General features: G+C 39.5%; 2 protein-coding genes across 3 annotated transcripts; one reads left to right on the forward strand and one right to left on the reverse strand.

Annotated features, from left to right (window-relative positions):
* The first annotated feature begins 7,187 nt into the window (after positions 1-7,187).
* Positions 7,188-10,208, forward strand: cdk5r2b (cyclin dependent kinase 5, regulatory subunit 2b (p39)). The gene has a single exon (XM_077579841.1). It carries the CDS (start codon positions 7,416-7,418, stop codon positions 8,289-8,291), a length of 876 nt encoding a protein of 291 aa, XP_077435967.1. The 5' UTR covers positions 7,188-7,415; the 3' UTR covers positions 8,292-10,208.
* Positions 10,209-15,666: 5,458 nt separating this feature from the next.
* fev (FEV transcription factor, ETS family member) lies at positions 15,667-19,606 on the reverse strand. 2 transcript variants are annotated; one of them, XM_077579037.1, is made up of 3 exons: positions 19,269-19,606; positions 18,781-18,852; positions 15,667-17,678 (listed from the first exon to the last, which is right to left on the reverse strand). In XM_077579037.1, exons 1-3 carry the CDS (start codon positions 19,315-19,317, stop codon positions 17,110-17,112), a joined length of 690 nt encoding a protein of 229 aa, XP_077435163.1. In that variant the 5' UTR covers positions 19,318-19,606; the 3' UTR covers positions 15,667-17,109. The 2 variants fall into 2 exon arrangements, with proteins under 2 accessions (XP_077435163.1, XP_077435162.1); XM_077579036.1 differs by lacking the exon at positions 19,269-19,606 and having other exon boundaries at positions 18,781-19,227.
* Positions 19,607-21,124: the final 1,518 nt, after the last annotated feature.

Genomic DNA, 21,124 nt, shown 5'->3' on the forward strand with positions numbered 1-21,124 from the left:
GAATGAGTTAATAGCTACAATACTTCAATGATTCAATTTAAATGTATTGCACTAAAGTTACAAAATTGTATCTAAGTGTTTGAAAAAATTCTGAAAGATTTAATGAAAATTTACTAAACTCGAAAGTTTAATAGAACTTAACTGTAAACAGGAAGTGATACTTTCATGTACCACTAGAGGGAGCCTATGTACCAAAACAATTGGAGAACCACTAATTTATCGATAACATCTTAATTTACACTAATTACTCACATTCAACTGTATGACTAGCAACAGGTAATTACACAAGTTACTTATGCACCTTCTGTCATCTAGTGGAAGAATATTAAATTATTCTGCTTTTCACTATATGTCACTGGCATCGATAGATACATAGAATGTAGTAAATAATCATTTGCAGACAAATGAAGAGGAATTGAGATCATTTGACATGCATGCAAGTTTAGTTGTGTTTGTCTACTTGAAGGCAGCATGGTTTAGCGGTTAGCACGTGTCTCACAGCGGAGTAATCCAGGGTTCCAATCTCGTATAGAAAATGGCTTGATGTCAGCTGCACATTGAGCTATTTCTGAATCAGGAAGCAGAGGAAGAAGAGGGGTTTTAGAAGGATGAAGGTTGAGGGAAAGCAGCTGGCCCCCAGACGCAGGACTGCGGTGCAGCCCCTAATCTCGCAGCTCAGGCAAAACAAAACAGCCAGCTGCTAGACGGGATTGTAAAGGATGTCTCAACAGATATTGAAATGATTTCGTTTGTCTGTTTTTTTTCCTTCAAGTTTAGCTTTTAATCTTGTTGTGGAATGACAAATAAATCCCGATTCTAATTCAATATGTTATGCTGGTCAATATTTCTGAAATAAAATCGAATACAAACGGTTACTAGAAATCACAGTACAGTACTGAATGGAATCTAGTGAGCGCTTCAAAGTGAAGACAAGCGCGCCCTCTTGTGGCAGTTAAAGGAACGTGCACGAATGCCTCGCAAACAAAAGACTGTTCATTTACTACATTTAAACTTGATTTGCATTTGAATGCTCATATATATATAGCAATATGAAATCAAAACATTGGCGATAACAATAGTACATATTTGTCAAGTGCTTTTATAAGGTTTTGTCTGGAATAAAAGTATGAAATTAGAGACGGAAATGAATAAGTAGCTGAGTGAGACAATTACTTAAAAAAAAGTGCATACAAGTAATTACATTTGAGGCTATTTCCCGGTGAGAAAAAAAAAGTCACTTTAAAGGTCACTACGTGTGTCTTTACAGCAACTTTATGTGCATGCACATGTGTACAAGTGATGACTGCAGGTGATGACTGCTTGAGTGTGTCCTCATCTGCCTTCGGGTTGGCTCCAGATAAGCGCATCAAAGCTTTTCTATACCTTATCGCCCCTTGTTCTAATTATAGCAGTGAGTCTGCCAGGACAGGACAAGACTGCAGTAACATGAGAGGAAAGACCTGCAATCCAATCACTACACTTCAACGCTCAACTGTGTGTGTAAAAAAAAACAATAAGAGAGATCATTACTTTGATCAGGTGACTGTTTAAACAAATCCATTTTAACTCCGGCCTTTGTCAGAGAGATCTGAAGATCCTAAGATGTTGGAAAGATGTACTCATTGTCTGATGTGAGGCTACGACGCTACACTTCTGCCAAAACTCGAAAAGGAAACATCAGTGGGCCTAATACAATTCCATTATTGCAGCTGGTTGGATTTGACTGCCCTCTACTGGTTATAGCTGGTCACTGCAAATTGATTCACATGATAGCAGAAACATCTTACCTCATTCACTGCCATTGACAGCTATATTTGTCAAAAATTAATTTTAACAATTTTTTTAAAACATTTTTTCCCAACAAGTGTATGAAAACCTAGATTTTTTTTGTACATTTAGAATTGATTAATCGTGAGTTACCTAGTGAAGTCATGTGATTAATTACGATTACAAATTTTAATCGCCTGATGCCCCTAATTTTTAATAACCTTTTCTTAAAAAAAAATTTTTTTTTTATTTTTAATGTTTGTTTTTTTTTAAGAAAAAAATATTAAAAATTAGGGGCGTCGGGCGTAATTAATTGCATGACTTCACTAGTTAACTCACGATTAATCACAAATTTTATATCTGTTCTAATACCAAAAAAATCTAGGTTTTTATACTTTTGTTAACAAAAGTGTGAAAAATGTTAAACTAGAAATAGTTCAAATGAATTTTTGACGTCTATAGCCGTCAATGGCAGCGAATGAGTTAAAGAACTTCAAGATGAGGATAAGGTTACATTTGCGCTAATGTTTAGATAAGATGACGTATGACAGATTGTGTTCATGGAATGTCCACGCTACAAGGCCAATTTCTTTTTCTGAGAGAAGAGTAAAGCGAAGCCTTCAGTGGCACTGAAAGGCCACCAGGTGGCAGACTTGCAGCAGGAAAAGCAGAACGTGAAAGCTGCTGAAAAGCCTCAAGGATATCAGCGAATATATTTGCACGCCGCAGCTAAAACGATCATCTTTCCATTTCCATTCAGCTCAGTCAGCAATGCGTGTGGATAATGCAGACATTATCATGGAGATGAGAAGACTGGCTTGTCAGCATGCGCTCAAATGACTGCATGCATACATGATTTCATTTGTGGGGGTGGAGCACATAACGGAGGCCGATCAGTGCACCGGCTACTATATGTCTGACATGGATCACTTAATTGATTATTTATGGTGGATTGCTGTCATTATTTATCAATAGGTTCACGTTAATATAATTAAGACACATTTATACAGAGCTTAAATCCATTAAGAGGCTTCACATGAATGTAAACTAAGCACTGATCCATTAGATATATAGTGCGATAGCAGATTGTGTTCAGTGGCAGTTCCGGGCACGTGCGACATGTGTGGCCACACAGCAGCAATGCACATGAAGCACAAATAATCCTTAGTTATTGAATTATTTTTCTATATTTAATCTTTTTTTTCTACTGTATATGTTCACCTTCATTTTTTTATTTGCAGTACTTTTTTTTTTTTAATAACATGTAATCTTTCAGTCCAGATACGTTAAAAATGGCACTTTACATACAATTTTTTTTATCTGATAAAATGGAATATCTAATAATATTTATTTTAGATTTATTATTTATTTTAATTTTTTTGCCGTTTGGCTCAGACCTAAAACCATAGGAGTAAACAGAGTACAGTGATGTGTCCTATATGTCGAGTTCGTAATGACTCCAAGAAGGTCAAGTTTAGCGAGGGTGTAGCGAAACAAGCACTCACACCTGTTAATAGGTGGGAGTGAGTGAAGTGCGACTTAACATTCTTGATGACCTCTCATGTGCTGGCAAGGTGAAGAAACCAAAAGGTGAGGTCTGGCACACAGCATATGCTATTCAAGCTAGCATGTTTTTGTTTGTTCTGCTCTAAGCTTCCTAAAATGTTTGTTACAGCTTCCTGATGAACAAATCATTACGTTTTGCTTCCGCTCGACCTTTTTTCATTGTGATGTTTGAATAGTCCACCTTGATGCTTCATCTCAGGGCCACATTGAGAATATGCATTATGCTCGCTCACGTCGCTCTGTTGCTTTTTGTCTGACTGATGAAAGAGTCGTCTGTTCCCAGGTTGGTGTGCGTTTGATGTGCCAACACGTACAGCCCAATCAAACGGGCTTGTGTGAAACGGATGGCACGGCACCGTTATGGAACATCTTTTGGTTTTACCATCTACAGTGCATACGGGGTGCTCGTTTCCTTGTTTTAGTTTTTATCATTTAAAGGGGTGGCCAGAGAGGATGATTAGCACAGTTGCTAATTGACCCAAGTATCTTTGAGAAAAAAAGTGCTTCAAACATCCTAACTCCGTTACTCATCATTCCAATTTTGTCCTGTAGCGCCATCTGCTGTCGACTGAAATAAACTGCAAAGTGCCTTCGGGCTCTCCTTGCGAACGTCATGGCTGACCCGTTTTCTGGGTTTGGTCACATGATGTTTGCAATGTGAGCCTGAAGGCACTTTGAACTGTGAGTTTACAATTTTATTTATTCATGTTTTAAACTATTGCATACCTGAAAGTTCATATTTTGTTCATATTTTGTCCATATGTTCATAAATGAAACAATACATTAGAAATTACTCACGAGGTAACTCATTCACACCCTCATGCCCTGGTGATCTCTTAAACTCTGCAGCCACCTGTTGGACGTTTTTGTAATAACTACCATTGCTTTAAGCTTTCTCTTCAGTTCAGAGGCTGCATCAAAGCATTCTGTATGCTCTAGAATAAATTTGAATAATCTTTTCTTATTAAAAAAATGTATTTAAATTTTGAATTTTTTTTAAAGAAAAAAATATTAAAAATTAGGGGGGGGGTCGGGCGATTACAATTTTTAAACTTAATTAATCGCATGACTTCACTAGTTAACTCACGATTTACATATTTTTTTAAATGATAATAAATAAATAAAATTAATCACAAATTTTATATCTGTTCTAATACCAAAAAAATATCTAGGTTTGCATACTTTTGTTAACAAAAGTGGGAACAAATGTAAAACTAATAGAAACAGTTAAAATGATTTTTTTACGTCTATAGCCGTCAATGGCAGTGAAATAGTTAAAATAGAACGTATTTATATATTTTTGGGAGCAAATCAGTTAATTACTTGGACCACTTTTTCCATTTACTTGAGTCATTTTCTTTTAAGTAAAAGTGCTACTCGAGTAGTATTTTTGACTACTCTACCCACACCTGTGCTTGTTAATGGGTTCATGTCACACAACAGTCCAGCAGTCAGGCTGGTGATGTCACCCAATGGTCCGACAAATCAGATGACGTCACCATCTGTACAGCTGTGATGTCACCGACTGGCCCAAACAAGCTGAGCTTTGACAGAAAGCCTCGAAAAAACATTTTAGAGGCCTTGATTTAACAATTGGTTAAATTGGCTTCAGAATCCAAACTGACGGCATTTGCACTCAAACAAAAAACTGCAGAGCGCTCGCTTGAAACGTGTGATCCAAAGAATCTCGGTTCAATGTCCAGCTTGTGGGACCCGATATTCAATCCGAGGCAGTTTGCCTCCAATGTCAAGAAAAAGGTCAACAATCTTTCAGCCGTGTCCAAAGTCAAGCAGATTGACTTTATATACGACCCAAAGAAGTTCACGTCAAACGTGAAGTCAAAGGTGAAGCAAGTGACCCTGTTTTCCTACGTGAATAAAAACGTATCAATATCCCAATGGACGGCGGTCGCATCCACTTATAGGACACAAATGTGGAACTGGCTTCAGAATCTACAGAAAAGTATGTCCCCTTAACATCCAAGCTCAAGCGTGGAACAATCGCCAACCTCAGGGAACTTGCTTCTAATTTGGTTTCAGTGTACGACACTTGCGATCAAAGTGAAGGCAAAATGCTGGAAGGAAGATGGAGTATCTTTAGGAACTCATCTTTGACTATTGCTCTACAAACACATTATGATCTCACTTCATTGGACCGTTTGGGACCAAATGAGACTACCTGGGCTGGCCAAAAAAATTTGAGCTTGCTGACAGGGTGGACAATGACAGGATGGACATTTTTGGCTAATTTTAGCATTGTATGACCACATGGAGGACCTTCACTTAACATGATTCACTGAGCAAGTTGACTGTGACCTGCTTAATAAATACATTTTGAATTTCTGATTATTTTTCATTTATATGACAGAGTGGACATGCTGAGTTTAATTAACATCCAATTCACCAACATTAACCCCCCAAAAAATCTGAAAGTTTCCATTTTGGTCAAGCTACCACACTTTATTTTTGTAAATTAAGTCCGAGCAGTGTACATGCAAAAAGCTAAATTTGTGAGCTTGCTGACAAGGTAGTTAATGACAGGGTGGACATTTTTGGGTAATGTTAGCATTTAATGACCACATGGTGGCCATTCACTTAACAAGAATTAGTTAAGCTAATTTCAATTTCTGACGAGTTTTTATCTCTATTGATTTCATTACGACAGTGGACAAATGACATGTTATACATGCCATACCATGATGACAATTATGATTACGTCATTGAAAACATCAGAGGATTTCTTAAAGGGCCCATTTACCCCATTATGGCAGGGTGGACAACAATGTCAGTGCAAAATAGGTTTGATCATAAAAATATAATACACATGATCACAATGACATTTCAAACATGCTATGGACAATAAAACCATACAAACAGATCTCTCTCCTTTTTTTTTTTTATTGCTTCTTGGATTTAGGCTTAGCTAACATGTTTCCAGCATGCAGCCTGTTTTGTTTTGTAGAATTAATTTAAGTGGAACTCTGTTTTAAGATGTGTCTATTTCCAGATTATCTGAATGGAAAGTGTCCCCGGCCAAGTCATTTGGCAGAGTTGCCTGTTCTTCCAAAGCTAATTGGATTGGCCCTGGAGTTCCCTGAGACTCGTATCCACTCCTGTAACCTGCATGTCTGCTTAAAGGCGGCCTACTACACGCAATCCCGATTGGAAGAAGCCATTCAAGATTTTGACTGAAAGGTATGCCCTGACAGAATTGCTTAAAATGAATATAGTCAACAATTATAAACATGGACAACAACTGCATACTTCTTCCTAACAATGGGAAAAGTGGTGTGCAATAGTAATCATGTTAAAAAATAATAATAATGTTAAAGTAATTACTACAGTTGTCAATTCAACTCGCAACTGTGCCTGATTAAGTGACTAGACAATGTTTATATTGCAATTGGGTACTTTTTCGCACCCATTCTTAGTGGTTCAACCAACCATTATCAAATGAGAACCCAGTTCATGAATTATAACTGCATCGTGTTATATAGCCCACAGTAAAATTGTGGGTGCTGTATAGAACTGTCACCTTTTAAAAACAACAACAAGTGTACATTGGTGCTATATAGAACCAGGTGCAATAAACATCCGAGGCACCTTTATTTTTCAAAGTATATTAACGGCAGTTTCATTTTATCTGTATCCTTAAAGTCATCCTATTATGAGAAGAATAGTCAGGTAATTAGTTTCAGGGCAAAGATAGAGCAGGAGCTGAAAGAGTGCAGGTCACGAACGCTGTATTTAGGCTATCAATGGCACTTGAGTCCACTGGGTGATTGGATCAGTCAGCGGCTCTCTGATTGGCTGCCCGCCACGTCAATCAAATGGCCGCGCGAGCTGATTGGTGCGGACCCAAACTGATCGCGGTGCGTGCAAGCATCGGATGCAGTCTTCGTCAAACGTTCTCAAGTGGACTTTACATCGCTTCGGAAGCGACGTCGAGCGTGTTCATGGATTCCACCACGTCGTCGTGATTATTCCACACAGCCTCTCCGCGCTTTTGTCCGTCCTCCCCCACGCCGCAGCGGAAGCATCCTCTCTCCCCAGTGACCTCCGCGGCTCTCTCCTCCGCAGCCATGGGCACCGTCCTCTCCATCTCCCCCGCCACCAAGAAGGTGATAGACAGCGACGTGTCGGCCGACGCCACCTGCAAGGGCGACAAGAGCCTCAAGCGGCCGTCCATGTTCGTGTCGCTGTCGTGGAAGAAGCTCGTGGCCAGCTCGGCTAAGAAGAGCGCCAAGAAGGTGACCCCGAACCCAAACCCGAACCCGACGTGCGCTCAGGTAGCCCAACGCAACCATGACAACATCCGGAAAAGCCTTCAAAGCGAGGAGCGCAAGCAGCGAGCCCCCATCCCGGTGCCGGTACCCACGGTGCCCACGCAGAACAACAACAACAACAAGCCGGTACCGGCGGCGTTGGTGCAGAAGCAAGGCAGCAGCCCGTCTGTGGTGTCCCCGCGGCGGATCGTGATCCAAGCTTCCACCGGGGAGCTGCTGCGCTGCCTGGGGGACTTCGTGTGCCGCCGTTGCTACAAGCTGAAGGAGTTGAACAGCAGCGAGGTGATCCTGTGGTTCCGCAACATCGACCGGACTCTGCTGCTGCAAGGCTGGCAGGACCAAGGCTTCATCACGCCGGCCAACGTGGTGTTCGTGTACCTGCTGTGCGAGGCCACCCTGGAGGAGAACGCAAGCAGCCCGGCCGAGCTGCAGGGCGCCTTCCAGACCTGCTTGTACCTGGCCTACTCCTACATGGGCAACGAGATCTCCTACCCCCTCAAGCCCTTCATGATCGAGGCCAACAAGGACGTGTTCTGGGAGACCTCGCTGGGCATCATCGAGCGGCTCAGCGGCAAAATGCTGCAGCTCAACGCGGACCCGCATTTTTTCACGGAGGTCTTCCAGGACCTGAAGAGCCAGCGGGACTGCAGCGAGGCCAACCTGGACCGCTGACGCACATGCGGGCTAACGGGGAAATACGGCAAATTGAAAAATCACAGAAGGGCGGCTTTGAATGTAAAAGGCCAATCGTAAAGGCTGGATATCGCTAAAGATAGCAATGCGGCATTAGTGCGTTTAGACAAGCAGGAGAATTAACTACTCGTGCATGCCATCAATGGTGTATATTGTCCTCCCTTTTTGTTTAACGTTTCAAACGACATTGAAACGCTAATGTCATTCATAATTAGGGCGCAGAGAGTGCTGGAGGTCCAAAATAGCGCAAACGCTGAGCTGTCCAAGGTACTGACCTCTGCATTCACACGCACACAGCCCAACCACCCCCGCCCCACTGCTACTGTGGCGCCTTGAGATACGAGCTTCATTTGCAGCATCGCCACGCTCCCAACTCAAAAACATACGCCTCTCAAATCATCTTTCCCCGATGAAATGTGTTCAAATATCCATCGCCTAAAGGGTTATAACAGTGCTATCATGGATGCTAAGTGTTAGCCCGGCAATCATGTTCTCAATTATGTGTTAGCATTAAGCTAGTGTGCGAGTTGAGTTCACTGCCAACATACAGCAGCATCTACATTTTGTTGCTCCTAAAAAAAAAAAATTTTTTTAAGTATCTCAAGGGGCCACAATACAGTGATTAAAAAAAAAAAAAAAAAGAAGCTTTTAGCACTGTATTCTTATTAAATTATTTTCAGTTAGCAGTCAGGAGGACAATACACATATTGATATTTCCTTTTGGATATTAGAATAGAATCTTAAAATGTTGAAGAGCCACACAGCTGCATGGCTATTTTCATACATAGTAGACATTTTAAAGATGATAAGAGGAGGATTTCATCCAAACAAGCTAGTCAAGGTATGTTTTATATTGCAGTTGATTGTCTTTATATACAGTGGAGCCTTGAGATAAAAGTTTAATTTGTTCCATGACGGCACTCTCATCTCAAATCAAATCATCGTTCCTCATTGAACAAAAAAAAAAAAAAGTGGAAATCTAATAACATTTGCACTCCATAAATCTTTTTCTGTGTAGTTTTTGTGGTTGGACAGATTAATGGCACAATAGCGCCACCAACTGAATTGTCCTTGCACTACAAGGATACCAACCTAAATTGCTGGCATCAGAATATTTATTATAAATTTGGTGCCGGGGACTGTCAAATTTTTGCTTGTAAAATCGGCCAAGAATCTCAACAAACTTGTAAGTCAAGGCACTCGTATCTTAAGGCACCACTGTTTTGAGAGGAATGTATTTTTGTTGTTTTCCAAGAAAATACTTGGACAATCTCATACGTGCCAACTGTTACATTGTCTTTGCCTGCTACAATATTGTTTACCTCGTTCATATTTTATTTTATTTGTGGGCCAAGCGTAACAAAAACACACAAGAATGTTTTTTTGTTTTTTGGAGACTGACAATATGTAAATAGTGAATGTGAGTCTTGACTGTTGTATCATTGTGTCAGTTTATACAGTATGAATTTATCACATGGACCTGAAAGCGACTTTATACACGGACAACAAACGGTAGCTTGGTTTCATCATCGTGCTTTACCTCATCATCATTTGTATGATGTCGTGTTGTGGAGTGGAATGTCATGCTGCTATTTTTGCACACCCGTCAACAAAACTTGGATGTTTTTTGCACATGATTCATGGTCACGTACCAAAAATTCCGCCCAGACGCTGGATTATTTGCCATTCATTTATGAAATTTGCAGCTATGAATTCAGGACGATCAGATGTGAACTCCGTATTTTGTACAGCTCGTTTTCCAATCTGACTGGAAAATGTTAGTACACGCTGGTAGTGAACCGCAAGTCAATTCTTTCTCGCTACATGTTTATACAGTAAATGGTCAGTGCAGTCATTGTTTATGGTGACCAGGGTGAAATAAATCCTTTCAAAGATTGTCTCTCGCATGTTTCTTTTCGTGGCGGCGTACAACCTGGACTGGTCTCGAGTAAATTTGCACGGTGAACCATTCACACCTACGGACAATTTGGAGCTTCCTTAGCTAAGACAAAGTGGACGCCACATGCGTCACTATTAGGCAGGAAAACAATGTTAATTATTCAAGCCAATCAGGGAAAGGCGGGGGGGGGGGGGGGGGGGTAAACACACTACTGTAAAAGTTACTATTAAATACAGAGAATTAATATATTGATTGTGTATGAGTGTTTCACTAGTGTATGAAAGCATTTCAGTAGTTTGTGTGAGAGCATTTCAGTAGTGTGTGATAGGGAAAATGAAAAATCAGTAGTGTGAGAGTGTTTCAGTTGTGTGTGTAGTGGAGCATTTTGATATAGCGTGAGATTTCCAGTGGTATGTGTGAGAGCATTTCTGTGGTGTGTAGCGTGAATGGAAAAATCATTAGTGTGTGAGAGTGTTGTGCATTGGAACATTTCAGTAGTGTGTAAGAAAATTTTGTTAGTGTGTGAGATGTTTAAGTGTGAGAGCATTTCAATAGTGATTGTGAGAGTAGTTTGGTAGAGCTTTCTAACATTCTGCATGTGTGAGTTCTTCAGTTATGTGTGTGAGAGCAAACCAATCGTGACAGAGTGTGTGTGTAAGAACATTTCAGTAGTGAGTATACGAGCAAAAACGCTATCAGTAGTGTGTGAGTGAAAAAAAAAACAATGAATGTGTGAGAATGTTTTGGTTAAGTGTGAGTGAAGATGTTACATTTGTTTTTTTAAAGCATTTCAATAGTGTGTGAGAGTGTTTAAGTTGTGTGTGCGAGAGGGAAAAATTCAGGAGTGAATGTGAGAGAAACATAATGAAGGAAGTGAGAGCGTTTCAAGTGTGCGAATGAGAGGTTTCTCGTATGAATGGCTTGAGGTTCGTGTTGTTGTGAATGGGGAGGTCTGGCCCATGTGGGCTGGCGGCTTCCTTCATTTGATTGGCTCCGTTCTGCTGCAGTCTCAAAACTCTTACACCCTCCCTCTCTCTCTCTCTCTCTCACACGTTTTCTGTTCACAGGGGCTGCTGGTTTCTATTTACAGGGCAAAATAGAAGTTGCGACAACTGAAAATAAATAGCACGAGAAAGTAGAAAACGGCAAAACGCCAGTTTCATCAAAATCCGGCATGATTCAGTCGTAGAATCCGCGACGTAAATGCGTGCTCAATACTTCTCTAAGGCTGCACGTCTCGTCTTGTTTCACAAATGTGCTGTGACTTCATTGCAGATCCTGCAGTGGTCTTATGTAAGAGGCTGCCTCCACTATTAGCATTCAGCTCAGGTCCGGGTCTGTCTGCCTGTCTGTCTGTCTGTCTGCTCGCTCGCTCGCTGCATTTTCCTTCTGCTGCGTCTCTATAGTAACGGCCAGAAGTGAATGAGAGCCAGACAAAGTGTAAGCAGCTCAGAGCCGACAGCAAAGTTGATCCAGTGTGCAACCTGCGTGTCGATAAACACCTCCGGAGATAAACATTCCGTCATTACCAGATGCGGCGAATATTGTGAGTGTGAAATGGGATCAAAGATGCGAGCATTTTCCTCATGCCAACAAAAGAAGACAAATGTCACCTTGAGGGCAGACACAAATACAACAGAGATGATGTGGAAATTGCGGTAACTACTAGCATTTTTCTACCACTCATATGATGAGTACTACTTGTAGCGCAACTACTATTACCAATACTAGTACTACTAATTACTACAGACACCACTTGTATCACCACCAACAACCAACACCACCACAACAACTACTACTACTAATACTACTACTAACTACGACAGCTATCACGCTAAAGAACACTAAAAGCAAATGAATGCAATTTACTCGTCCACATATTTGCAAGTAAAAAGTCAAGGTTATTTGGGATCACACATAAATCATTTTTTATACCAAGGTCAGTGAAGACTTCTGAGCAATAAAGAACTGATTGCTACGTTCATATACGGTATATTATGAAAAGCAGTCAAGTGTATTTATGTCACCCTCGTCACAAGAGTGGAAAAGAAAAAAAAGCTAGCAAACGTAAACAAAGTATTAGCGGACGAGAACCTCATTGGGATTATTTCTATTTTGCCGTCTTGCCCGCTAATCTCGTCAACAGGATTACTGCGGTGTTGACCCGTTTGTTTGAAAGTGCTGAGGTGAACTCGGGCTTCACCGACCAACTTCCTTTTTTATTTCATTTTCAAGTTATTTTCTTTGTCGATTGCCCCCATTTTTGCATAATGTTACATAACTTCCGTCTCATTTGAATTGAGACATACTGTATATTATGTTACGCAACATGCTCCAATTCGTTTCATTCAACCGCACACCTACAAACTGTCCTTTGGTGTCTTTTTCTTTGAATTTGCCGATGAATCATTTCGCAGTGCATCAATCTGCATCCCCATTCATTCATTTTTTTGTCTTATATAACAGCCCAAATCCAGTCATGGATTTTGTTAAGCAAGAGGAGTGCTGCCATTTTCATCCCATTTGGGACACTTTGCTACATTTGCTCTCATACTGCACCAAAATGTGTCTTGCATAGCCTGGAGGCTGTCCCAGATGTACAAACACACACTTTGATTTCTCACTTCGCTTTCAAACTCCACTTCTCCCTCCCTTGGTGTTCACAAGTCTATTTCCGTAGCGTCTCGGTGCGCCGTTCTAATTAGTTAGCATTCGCTCCAGATGGGCGAGTGACTCATTGACTGCAGTGTTGACTTGACACTCAGCCACGCGAAGCCCACGGAGCGTCCCGGCCTGTTTCCGACGAGAATGGCGCTCGCGCACTCAGACCTAGTTTTGCTTTCACGTAACGTGTGAATCATGATTAGTCCGAAGAGGAAAATGTGAATGAAAAGGATAATTTAAGGATTATTTTTATGTCAAGGTCAAAAGGTAGTTATTGTGTGTCTACACGGGATTGCTTTTTTTATGGTAAGTGTATTTATATTGGTGCCTTGAAATACAAGTGACTTATTCAAAAAGTTTTTTGGTTTTTTTTAAAGCTATGCTTGGCCATTTTTTGTCTCAAGAGATGGACAAAAATTTGAGACACACAAGTGCACTTCAGACCGTCACCACTAGATGGCATTAACAAACTTCACAGCGTGTGACCACCATCAATTCTCATTGGTATCCTTGCAGTGGAAAAACAGTATCAGTTGGTGGCGCTAGCGCACCATCAAGCTGGTTTGCCAATAAACCTCACAGAAAAAGAACAAGAACGGACAAAACATTTAGTACAGCTGTGTTTTGTGCCACATAAAATCAAACAAATCTGTTGTAGTACCGAGACCGGCCCGTGAGAGGCAGCGTGGTGCTACTGGGCATCAAAACGGACATAAAATATAAAGAAGAAACTAAACCCAAAAAGAACAAGCTAGGCTAACTGTTAGCTTGTTTGGTAACTACACCATGGTTGTAAATGCCTTTCTTTGTCATTTCTACCATGATGAATGACTAGTAAGACATGATCTAGGATACAACATGCAACCATCAATGAACAAGGCAAACTAGACACTGTAAAGAAAGGCCAAAAAAAGAATGACTGTGTTAATGTGCTAAGTCAAGCAGTGCTAAGTAGCAGTAGCTTAGTGCTAACTGTTTCTGTAGTAGTCATTTTGCTCTGCATAGTCAGCACAGTCAGTCATGTCAACAAGATACCACTTGTGCAAATAAATGTATTAATGGATACGTAGGTCTTACCAGAAATACATCTGAATTGGATTGCCGTTGTTTCAGAGGTGCTGAGTAAAATTTCCAGATCCAACCAGCAAACATGCAAGTGAGCCAAACCAAAACATTTTATAGCAAAGGTAACAAGGGTCGTACCATTTTTGAGTAAAGTGTAGGGGTACCGTACCGTTTTGCCAAGCTTTTCCCTCAAATTATATTTTATAGGCTACAATAATTCATGTTGCAATAAAGTCATAGTAGACTTACATAGTCATCCAAGTGTGTTTCACATGTTTATTATGACGATGCGATGATGATGGTTTAGAACAGTAGTGTCCAAACTAATGCCCGGGGGCCATTTGTGGCTCGCCATTCATTTTTCAGCTGCCCGTTGCATATACGAAAAATGACATTTGATACGGTCTGCAAAGCTAGTTAAATAAATAAATGAATAAATAAATGAATAAATAAATAGGGTGGAGGTGAGCAGAATGACAAGGGGGAGTGTGGAAAAGTAGGTGCCATTACTACTAATACATTTTATCTAGTTTAGTGCAATACAGGGAGGGCTGTGGGCCACCCCAAAATTTGGAAAAACCCTTAACTATTTTAAGTTGATCAAATTCACCAGAAAATATAAACAATATATAATTCTTATTGAACACAAAGCTGATATAATGACCTCAAGATTTGAATCAGTAAATCGTTTTTGATTTGGCAAACAGAATCCAACCATAATATTTTAAAATAACAATAATAATAATAATAATTAAATACAGTTGTTCACGGTCAGGAGGATTAGTTAATTGTCATTATTTTGTATAATCATTCTTCTGTTAAGTTTTAGTATCTCACTCTCTCTCTCTTTCTCTCTCTCTCTCTCTCTCTCTCTCTCTCTCTCTCCCTCTCTCTCTCTCTCTCTCTCTCTTGGGAGCTGACTTGACCGGCTTTCAAGGAAACCACCCACCAAGTGTTATGCAAGGGTGCTGATGAGGAGAGTTGCTTAGCAGCAACAGTTTAGGTGAGATTAGCGGCATGCGTGGTGCAGCCTCGCAATTAAGACCACTTTGCTATTATTAACTCAACCTGTAGTCATCCTCAACCTTGTCGCCATGATAGTCTCTTTATTCAACTGGAACACATGTAAGTTACATTGGCGTCATTTCACTGAGTGTGTTTTTTGCTTCATTGTACTGCAAGTGTCGCATGCGCACTGCAGACATTTTGGGGTTAATCTGTCATTTGCAAATGCATCCAGCCTCTATAACTGTCCTGTGGGCACCTTGTTATGTAATACAACTTCCGGTGATGAAGTTACAGCGCTACCATCTGGTTGCAAGGTGGACATTGCAAATCACTGCAAGGCTTTGTCAGGTGTACAATAAAATAAAAGCAAAAGTTAATTTCAAGTGAAAATAAGAGTAAAGAACTACAATTTTGTATTTTTTTAAATCTGAAATTGTAGTTTAATGACAATATTGGGAAGAAAATGAGAAAAAGAAGAAAAATAATAATAGATTAATAAAAAAAAAAATTTGAGAGAAATGATATAGTAAAATAAAAAGAGTTGACGGTCAGTTTACGTCGCCGAAAGAGGAATGATAGCCGGTCGTGCACTGAGGACCACCTGGACTATTAAATACGTCACGTGAGGTGTTTATTGTCGCGTATTGACCGCACGATGGCGCCAGTACTCTACTAATGCAGCACAGTGATTTATTTGCATGCAATTGGCACAGAAAACATACAGATACAGGTATGAAACAGCAAAAAATACCATTTTATTCTCCTTTCAGACTACAATAAGGTATATTTTATACAAACAATCCCTATTGGTGATTTTGTCAGCCCCCACATGAATGCTTGTGGAATTTTCCCAAGAATTAATCGGGTATCTACGTCATCCATTCACACTTTTTTTTTTAATTATTATTATTAGCAGTAGTACTAAAAAAGTACTCTCAACAGTGTACAGTGCTTGACAAATTGATTAGAATTTTCAGAGGATCATTAAGTGCTCTAATGTAGCCTCATGAAGGAGATATTTCAAACTGAATTCAGCATTTTGTAAACATTTTTTTTTTTTAAATCACACAAAAATAAACCAGACACGAATCAGACATAATATTAACGAGGAAAGCTATTATTATTATTTTTACAGTACAATTTGACACCTTAATAAATTAATAATGTGCTTAGTACTGGTTGTGGGGGTTCAAGATCTTCATTTGCATTTGGTAAACAGCAGTGCTGTTAATTTTGGGTTCATTTGACATAAAGGTTAAAGTTAAGTTGTATTTAACTTTTAAGTACAATAAAACTGTTTATTTTTAAACTTCTAGGTTCAATCTTTATTGGTATTTAATATAAATTCCCCGCACACATAAGTAGATTGTTAATATTGAAACTGTGTAATGTTACAATGATTTGAAACAAACTTGATCTTCGTTTTTGTTTAACTGATATAGGCCTACTGTATTTTCAAGTTGGTCATGATGGATGGCACTTGGTGTGTTTTACTTTTTTTCATCCACTGCAAGTACAGTCAGATGTACATGTTTAAAAATACATTTGCGTTTCAATATTTTCAAACTTGTATTGGTTAATTAAAGGTCGACCAGAGACTACAGTTTTCAAGCTGCATATAGCAAGCTTTGAACGTAGCTTCGTTTCACTTCTTTAAACTGCAAACTCCACATTAATTTAATATGCAACATTTTAATCTTCATTTGAGTAGTGCTACATTTATTTGAATATATTTAAGTGTTTTGTTATGTTATTGTTCCAATTGTGCGTACTTTTATATTGGGTGAGTATTTTAACGTTTCCAAACAGTTGGGTAAAAAAAAAATAGCCCAAATATGGGTCAAAGGGGGACCGACCACTACTTGGGCCACAAAACAATGTTTTGTTTTGTTTTGTTGTGTTTTGTTTTGGACAAAACAACTCAAAAAATTGGATTGTTTTGTTTTTAAATGCTCAGGTTGACCCAACTAGTCCGTTCTTATTTCACCCAACTGTTATAGTGGTATTTGGAGAGATAACTTTTTTTTTTTCTTCCTAGCTGGCACCAAACTGGCGTAAAATGTTTGCCAACCACCGGCAGCGCGCATCTCCGTTTCCGTTGGACCCCGGAAGCGCGAGCCTTTACCTGCGTGACGTCATTAGGAAGCGACGACGCGGCAGTCAGTTGTAGTGATTATTAATGTTGCTGAGCGTGTTGATATTGTTGACGCAGCCGATGTGGCTCGGGGAGACGGTGGCGAAGGGGCCGGGGGTCTGCAGGCTGTGGCCGGGGTGGTGGTGATGGTGGTGGTGGTAGAGGGCTGCCGACGGCGAGCTGGCGGCCCAGTAGGAGAAGCCCGACGGGCCGACGGCGGGCGCCACGTGCAGGTTGAGTTTGGAGATGCCCGAGAAGGGGAGGGGCGAGAAGTTGCCCTGGAACTTGTAGATGGCCTGCTCGGTGGAGGTGGGCTGGCACACTTGGGCCAGGCCGTGGAAGTCGAACTTGTAGGCGTAGCGCTTGCCGTGCACTTTGGTCATGATGTTCTTGTCGTAGTAGTAGCGCAGCGCCCGGCTCAGCTTGTCGTAGTTCATGTTGGGTTTGCTCTTGCGCTCGCCCCAGCGTCGCGCCACCTCGTCCGGGTCGATCAGCTTGAACTCGCCGTTGGTGCCCTCCCACGCGATGCACGACACGTTGCTGCTGTCCGACAGCAGCTCCAGCAGGAACTGCCACAACTGAATCTGGCCGCTGCCTAGAAGGAAAAGAGCGCGAGGATGAACGCGACTGGCTGGATGTTTCTAAATTGATGTAATCATAATAATCATAATAACTGTATACAACAAAAATAATAGTAATGATGACGATAATGATCATTATAGAAATGATTATGATAATAGAAATAATGTTTAAATTGATGAGGAAAATGATTATATAATAATTTATAATAATAGCAATAATTGTAATGATAGAAATAATGATCAACGATGATAAATAATGCTAAAAAATGAATATGAGGAGGATGTAGACTAATCAAGCATTATGCATTTAATTATTTACTTTTCTATTACTGGCGCTATCAATTTAATCAATTATTTAATGATTTGCCTAATTGCATTTTATTTTATCTGAATTGTCTTCAACCAAAATTTTCTTCTTACTTTTTTATACATTTTCGTTTTTGTTTTTTTCTGGCCGTGTTAATTTAACCATAATTTAGTAAAGACATTAACAATTATATTGTATTTGTTCTTGGGATAAATATAGCTTTCTATTCTTAGAATTGAAATATTGATATTAAATGTTCTTTTTCTTTTTTCATTTCTATTGTTCACTTTCTGCCCCGTTTTCCCAAAGCGAACTATGATCCAAAATAAATCCCAGCGCTTTTCATTGAGCTTAACATTTTGCACATATATTCCATTTTATTTTATCATACAATATCTGAAACATTTATTGATAGTTTTATTTATTTTTATTGTTACTATTATTCCTAGTAGTAGTGAAAGTATTTTTTTTGTCTGACAGCTTTTTCTAAGCGCGAAATACGATCAGAATAAATTATAAACGTTATTTAAGGATTTTATTAAATGTTAATAATTGTAACAATATTCATTTAAACAGGACCATCATGGCCTCTTACCTTCTGCGTGTGCCATTGTTTTCATTATTTTTTTGTTTTCTGACTGGTGAAAGTCAAAAGTAATATCTGCGCCGTAATAATGAAACCAAATAATAATTATTGAACACGCAAAATGAGACGAAAGCTGATGATATAGACTTCTCACAACATGACATAAAATTAATTCGGAGCATAGGCTATTTCTATTATAATACTTTGACTATACATTTATTACCTTTTTGTGCTCCAGTATTGATCGGACCCCAGGATGCTGCTTTGTTGTCTTTCAGCAAATTTTCTGTCGGATCTGAAATCAGAAACGAAACAAAAATAATTTCCAAGAAATCACTATTGACCATTCATCAGATTTTCGCTTTCACTCATGACTAAAAACGCCTCGAAAAAGCAACCCAAAGTGTGTCCTAACAAAAAAAATGGCAATTGGTGGCGAAATGTGAAAAGAAGACTTCGCAGTCCGAAGTGCTGCGTGTGGCGGTCGTGGTGCTGAGTGAGATCTGGCGTTGGCCCGGGCGGGTTCGGCTGTGAGCAGCCAGGAAACGCGTCCAGGAAGACGGATTTCCGATTTCCGACAAAAGAGCGGACGAGCTCGCAGATTGAAAAAGAAGGCGACGACGGAGGCAAAAAACGTCGCTCGCCCGCCCGAAAGCTTTTCTATTCCCGAAAAAAAAAAAAAATCTTTCTGGGGGGCCAGAAAGGACGCACCTGAGAGGAACATGTTGAACACGAGCTTTCCACCGCACTCTCTCCTCATTGTGCTCACTTGTGCACAAAAGGCTTGGATTTCATTTGCTTGCTGCTGGCGCAGGAAAAGCGCATTTTCATTAAACTTTATCTCCCAACTGTGATCTGGAATAAACGCGAGTGGACAGATTGAAGTTTCCAGGCAACTGTCGCTGGCCCCCCATCTCGGAGACAATATTCAGACAGCAATTTCCTCTGCTGCATTGCTTTAATTAAAAGAGCAATTTACCTCTGTCAGCCCGCCTCGGCGCCCACAATAAAAGAAGGAGGGGGGGGGGGCGCACACGGGGCGATCGAAATTGGGCCCTTATCAATCCGCCATCGCAGTTTAATAAAGTCGCCGCGTTAAGATCTGAGTTTCTATGGTGAATTGAAGTGTTTGACATGGAAACCAGTTCACGTCTTGCTTGATTTTACGCCTCTTTTGCTCTCTGCAAACAGACAAGACTGCAGTTCGGCCGGTATTTACCTTGGAAAACACGCTCGGGTGGACCTCAGGCAACAAGCAAGCCACAAACCTGCTGCTGCTCAATTGATGCATGTCACCTGAGAGAATAAAAAAAAAAAAAAAAAAAAAGCATACATAATAGGCTGCAGATGGACAGTGTTAAAAAGAAACAGGAATCCTCAAAGTAGTTTTTAAATTTTTTATTATTGTTGTAACTAATAAATAAAAACAATGCTTAAAAACGGAAAATATACATTACAATATATATTAAGTTATTTATTATGTTTCAACTGCAGCCGCATTTTTTGGAATAGAAAATCACTTACCAAAATCATTGCAAATGTATAGTACTTGAAAAATGTATTGTACCGGATTAAAATAAAGAAGTAAATCAAGCCTCAATAAAATGCAGTTTGAACATTTAAATGAGGTATTCTTTTGCTCACCACTAGGGGGCGCTCATATAACACTAATGGTATAGCCTTGTCACCCTCTGGCCACCCTTTGTGGGTTTTCTGCCATTTTTACATGGATGCAGTATTCTTACATTTCTTGATATCTATTTTCACATTAAAATGTGATTATTTTCACATTTTAAATTGATAACATCACGTAAAACTTAGCTTACCATGTTTTAATGTGATTATCAAATTAAAACGTTACATTGCGGTCATTTTAACGATTTAACGTGAAACTTTTTGCACTTTAACGTGAAACTTGTCACATTTTTAACTTATCGCGTTCCAATGAAAACTTACCATGTTTTAATCATGTGATAACTTATTACGGTTTGTGATCATTTCCACGATTTAACGCGAAACTTATTGTGCTTTAATGTGAACCATTTTACATCGATAACATCAAGTTACAGCATAAAACCATGTTTTAATGTGAAACTTATTCCGTTCCAATGTCATAACTTATCACATTAAATTGCAAAAATTATCACATTAAAACATAATAAGTTTATGAAAAATTTCACAATTTAACGTGAAACTTAAAGATGATATTTGTCATGTTCTACACTGATAATTTATCACTTTACAATGAAAACATGGCTCCATGTGAACTCAAAGGCTACCATGTTAAAATGTGAAAATTACATTCAAATGTAATAATTTTAAAGTTGATTTTTTTTGCGCTTTACCGTGAAACTTTAACACATTTTTACCTGAAGCTCTCATGTTAAAATATGATAATTTACCCGTTTTAACGCGAAACATATCCCATTTTAGATCAAATGATCACATTAAAACATCAAAAGTCAAAGTGTGATATGGTCCATCTGTGTCAACCGAGTGCTCTGCAAATCATTTATCAAGTATTGAGTGAGCAAACACATTCGTTTTTGCATCAACCTTGTACAAAC

The sequence above is a fragment of the Vanacampus margaritifer genome, chromosome 11 (genome assembly GCF_051991255.1).
Source record: "Vanacampus margaritifer isolate UIUO_Vmar chromosome 11, RoL_Vmar_1.0, whole genome shotgun sequence".
Taxonomy (NCBI): Eukaryota; Metazoa; Chordata; class Actinopteri; order Syngnathiformes; family Syngnathidae; genus Vanacampus; species Vanacampus margaritifer.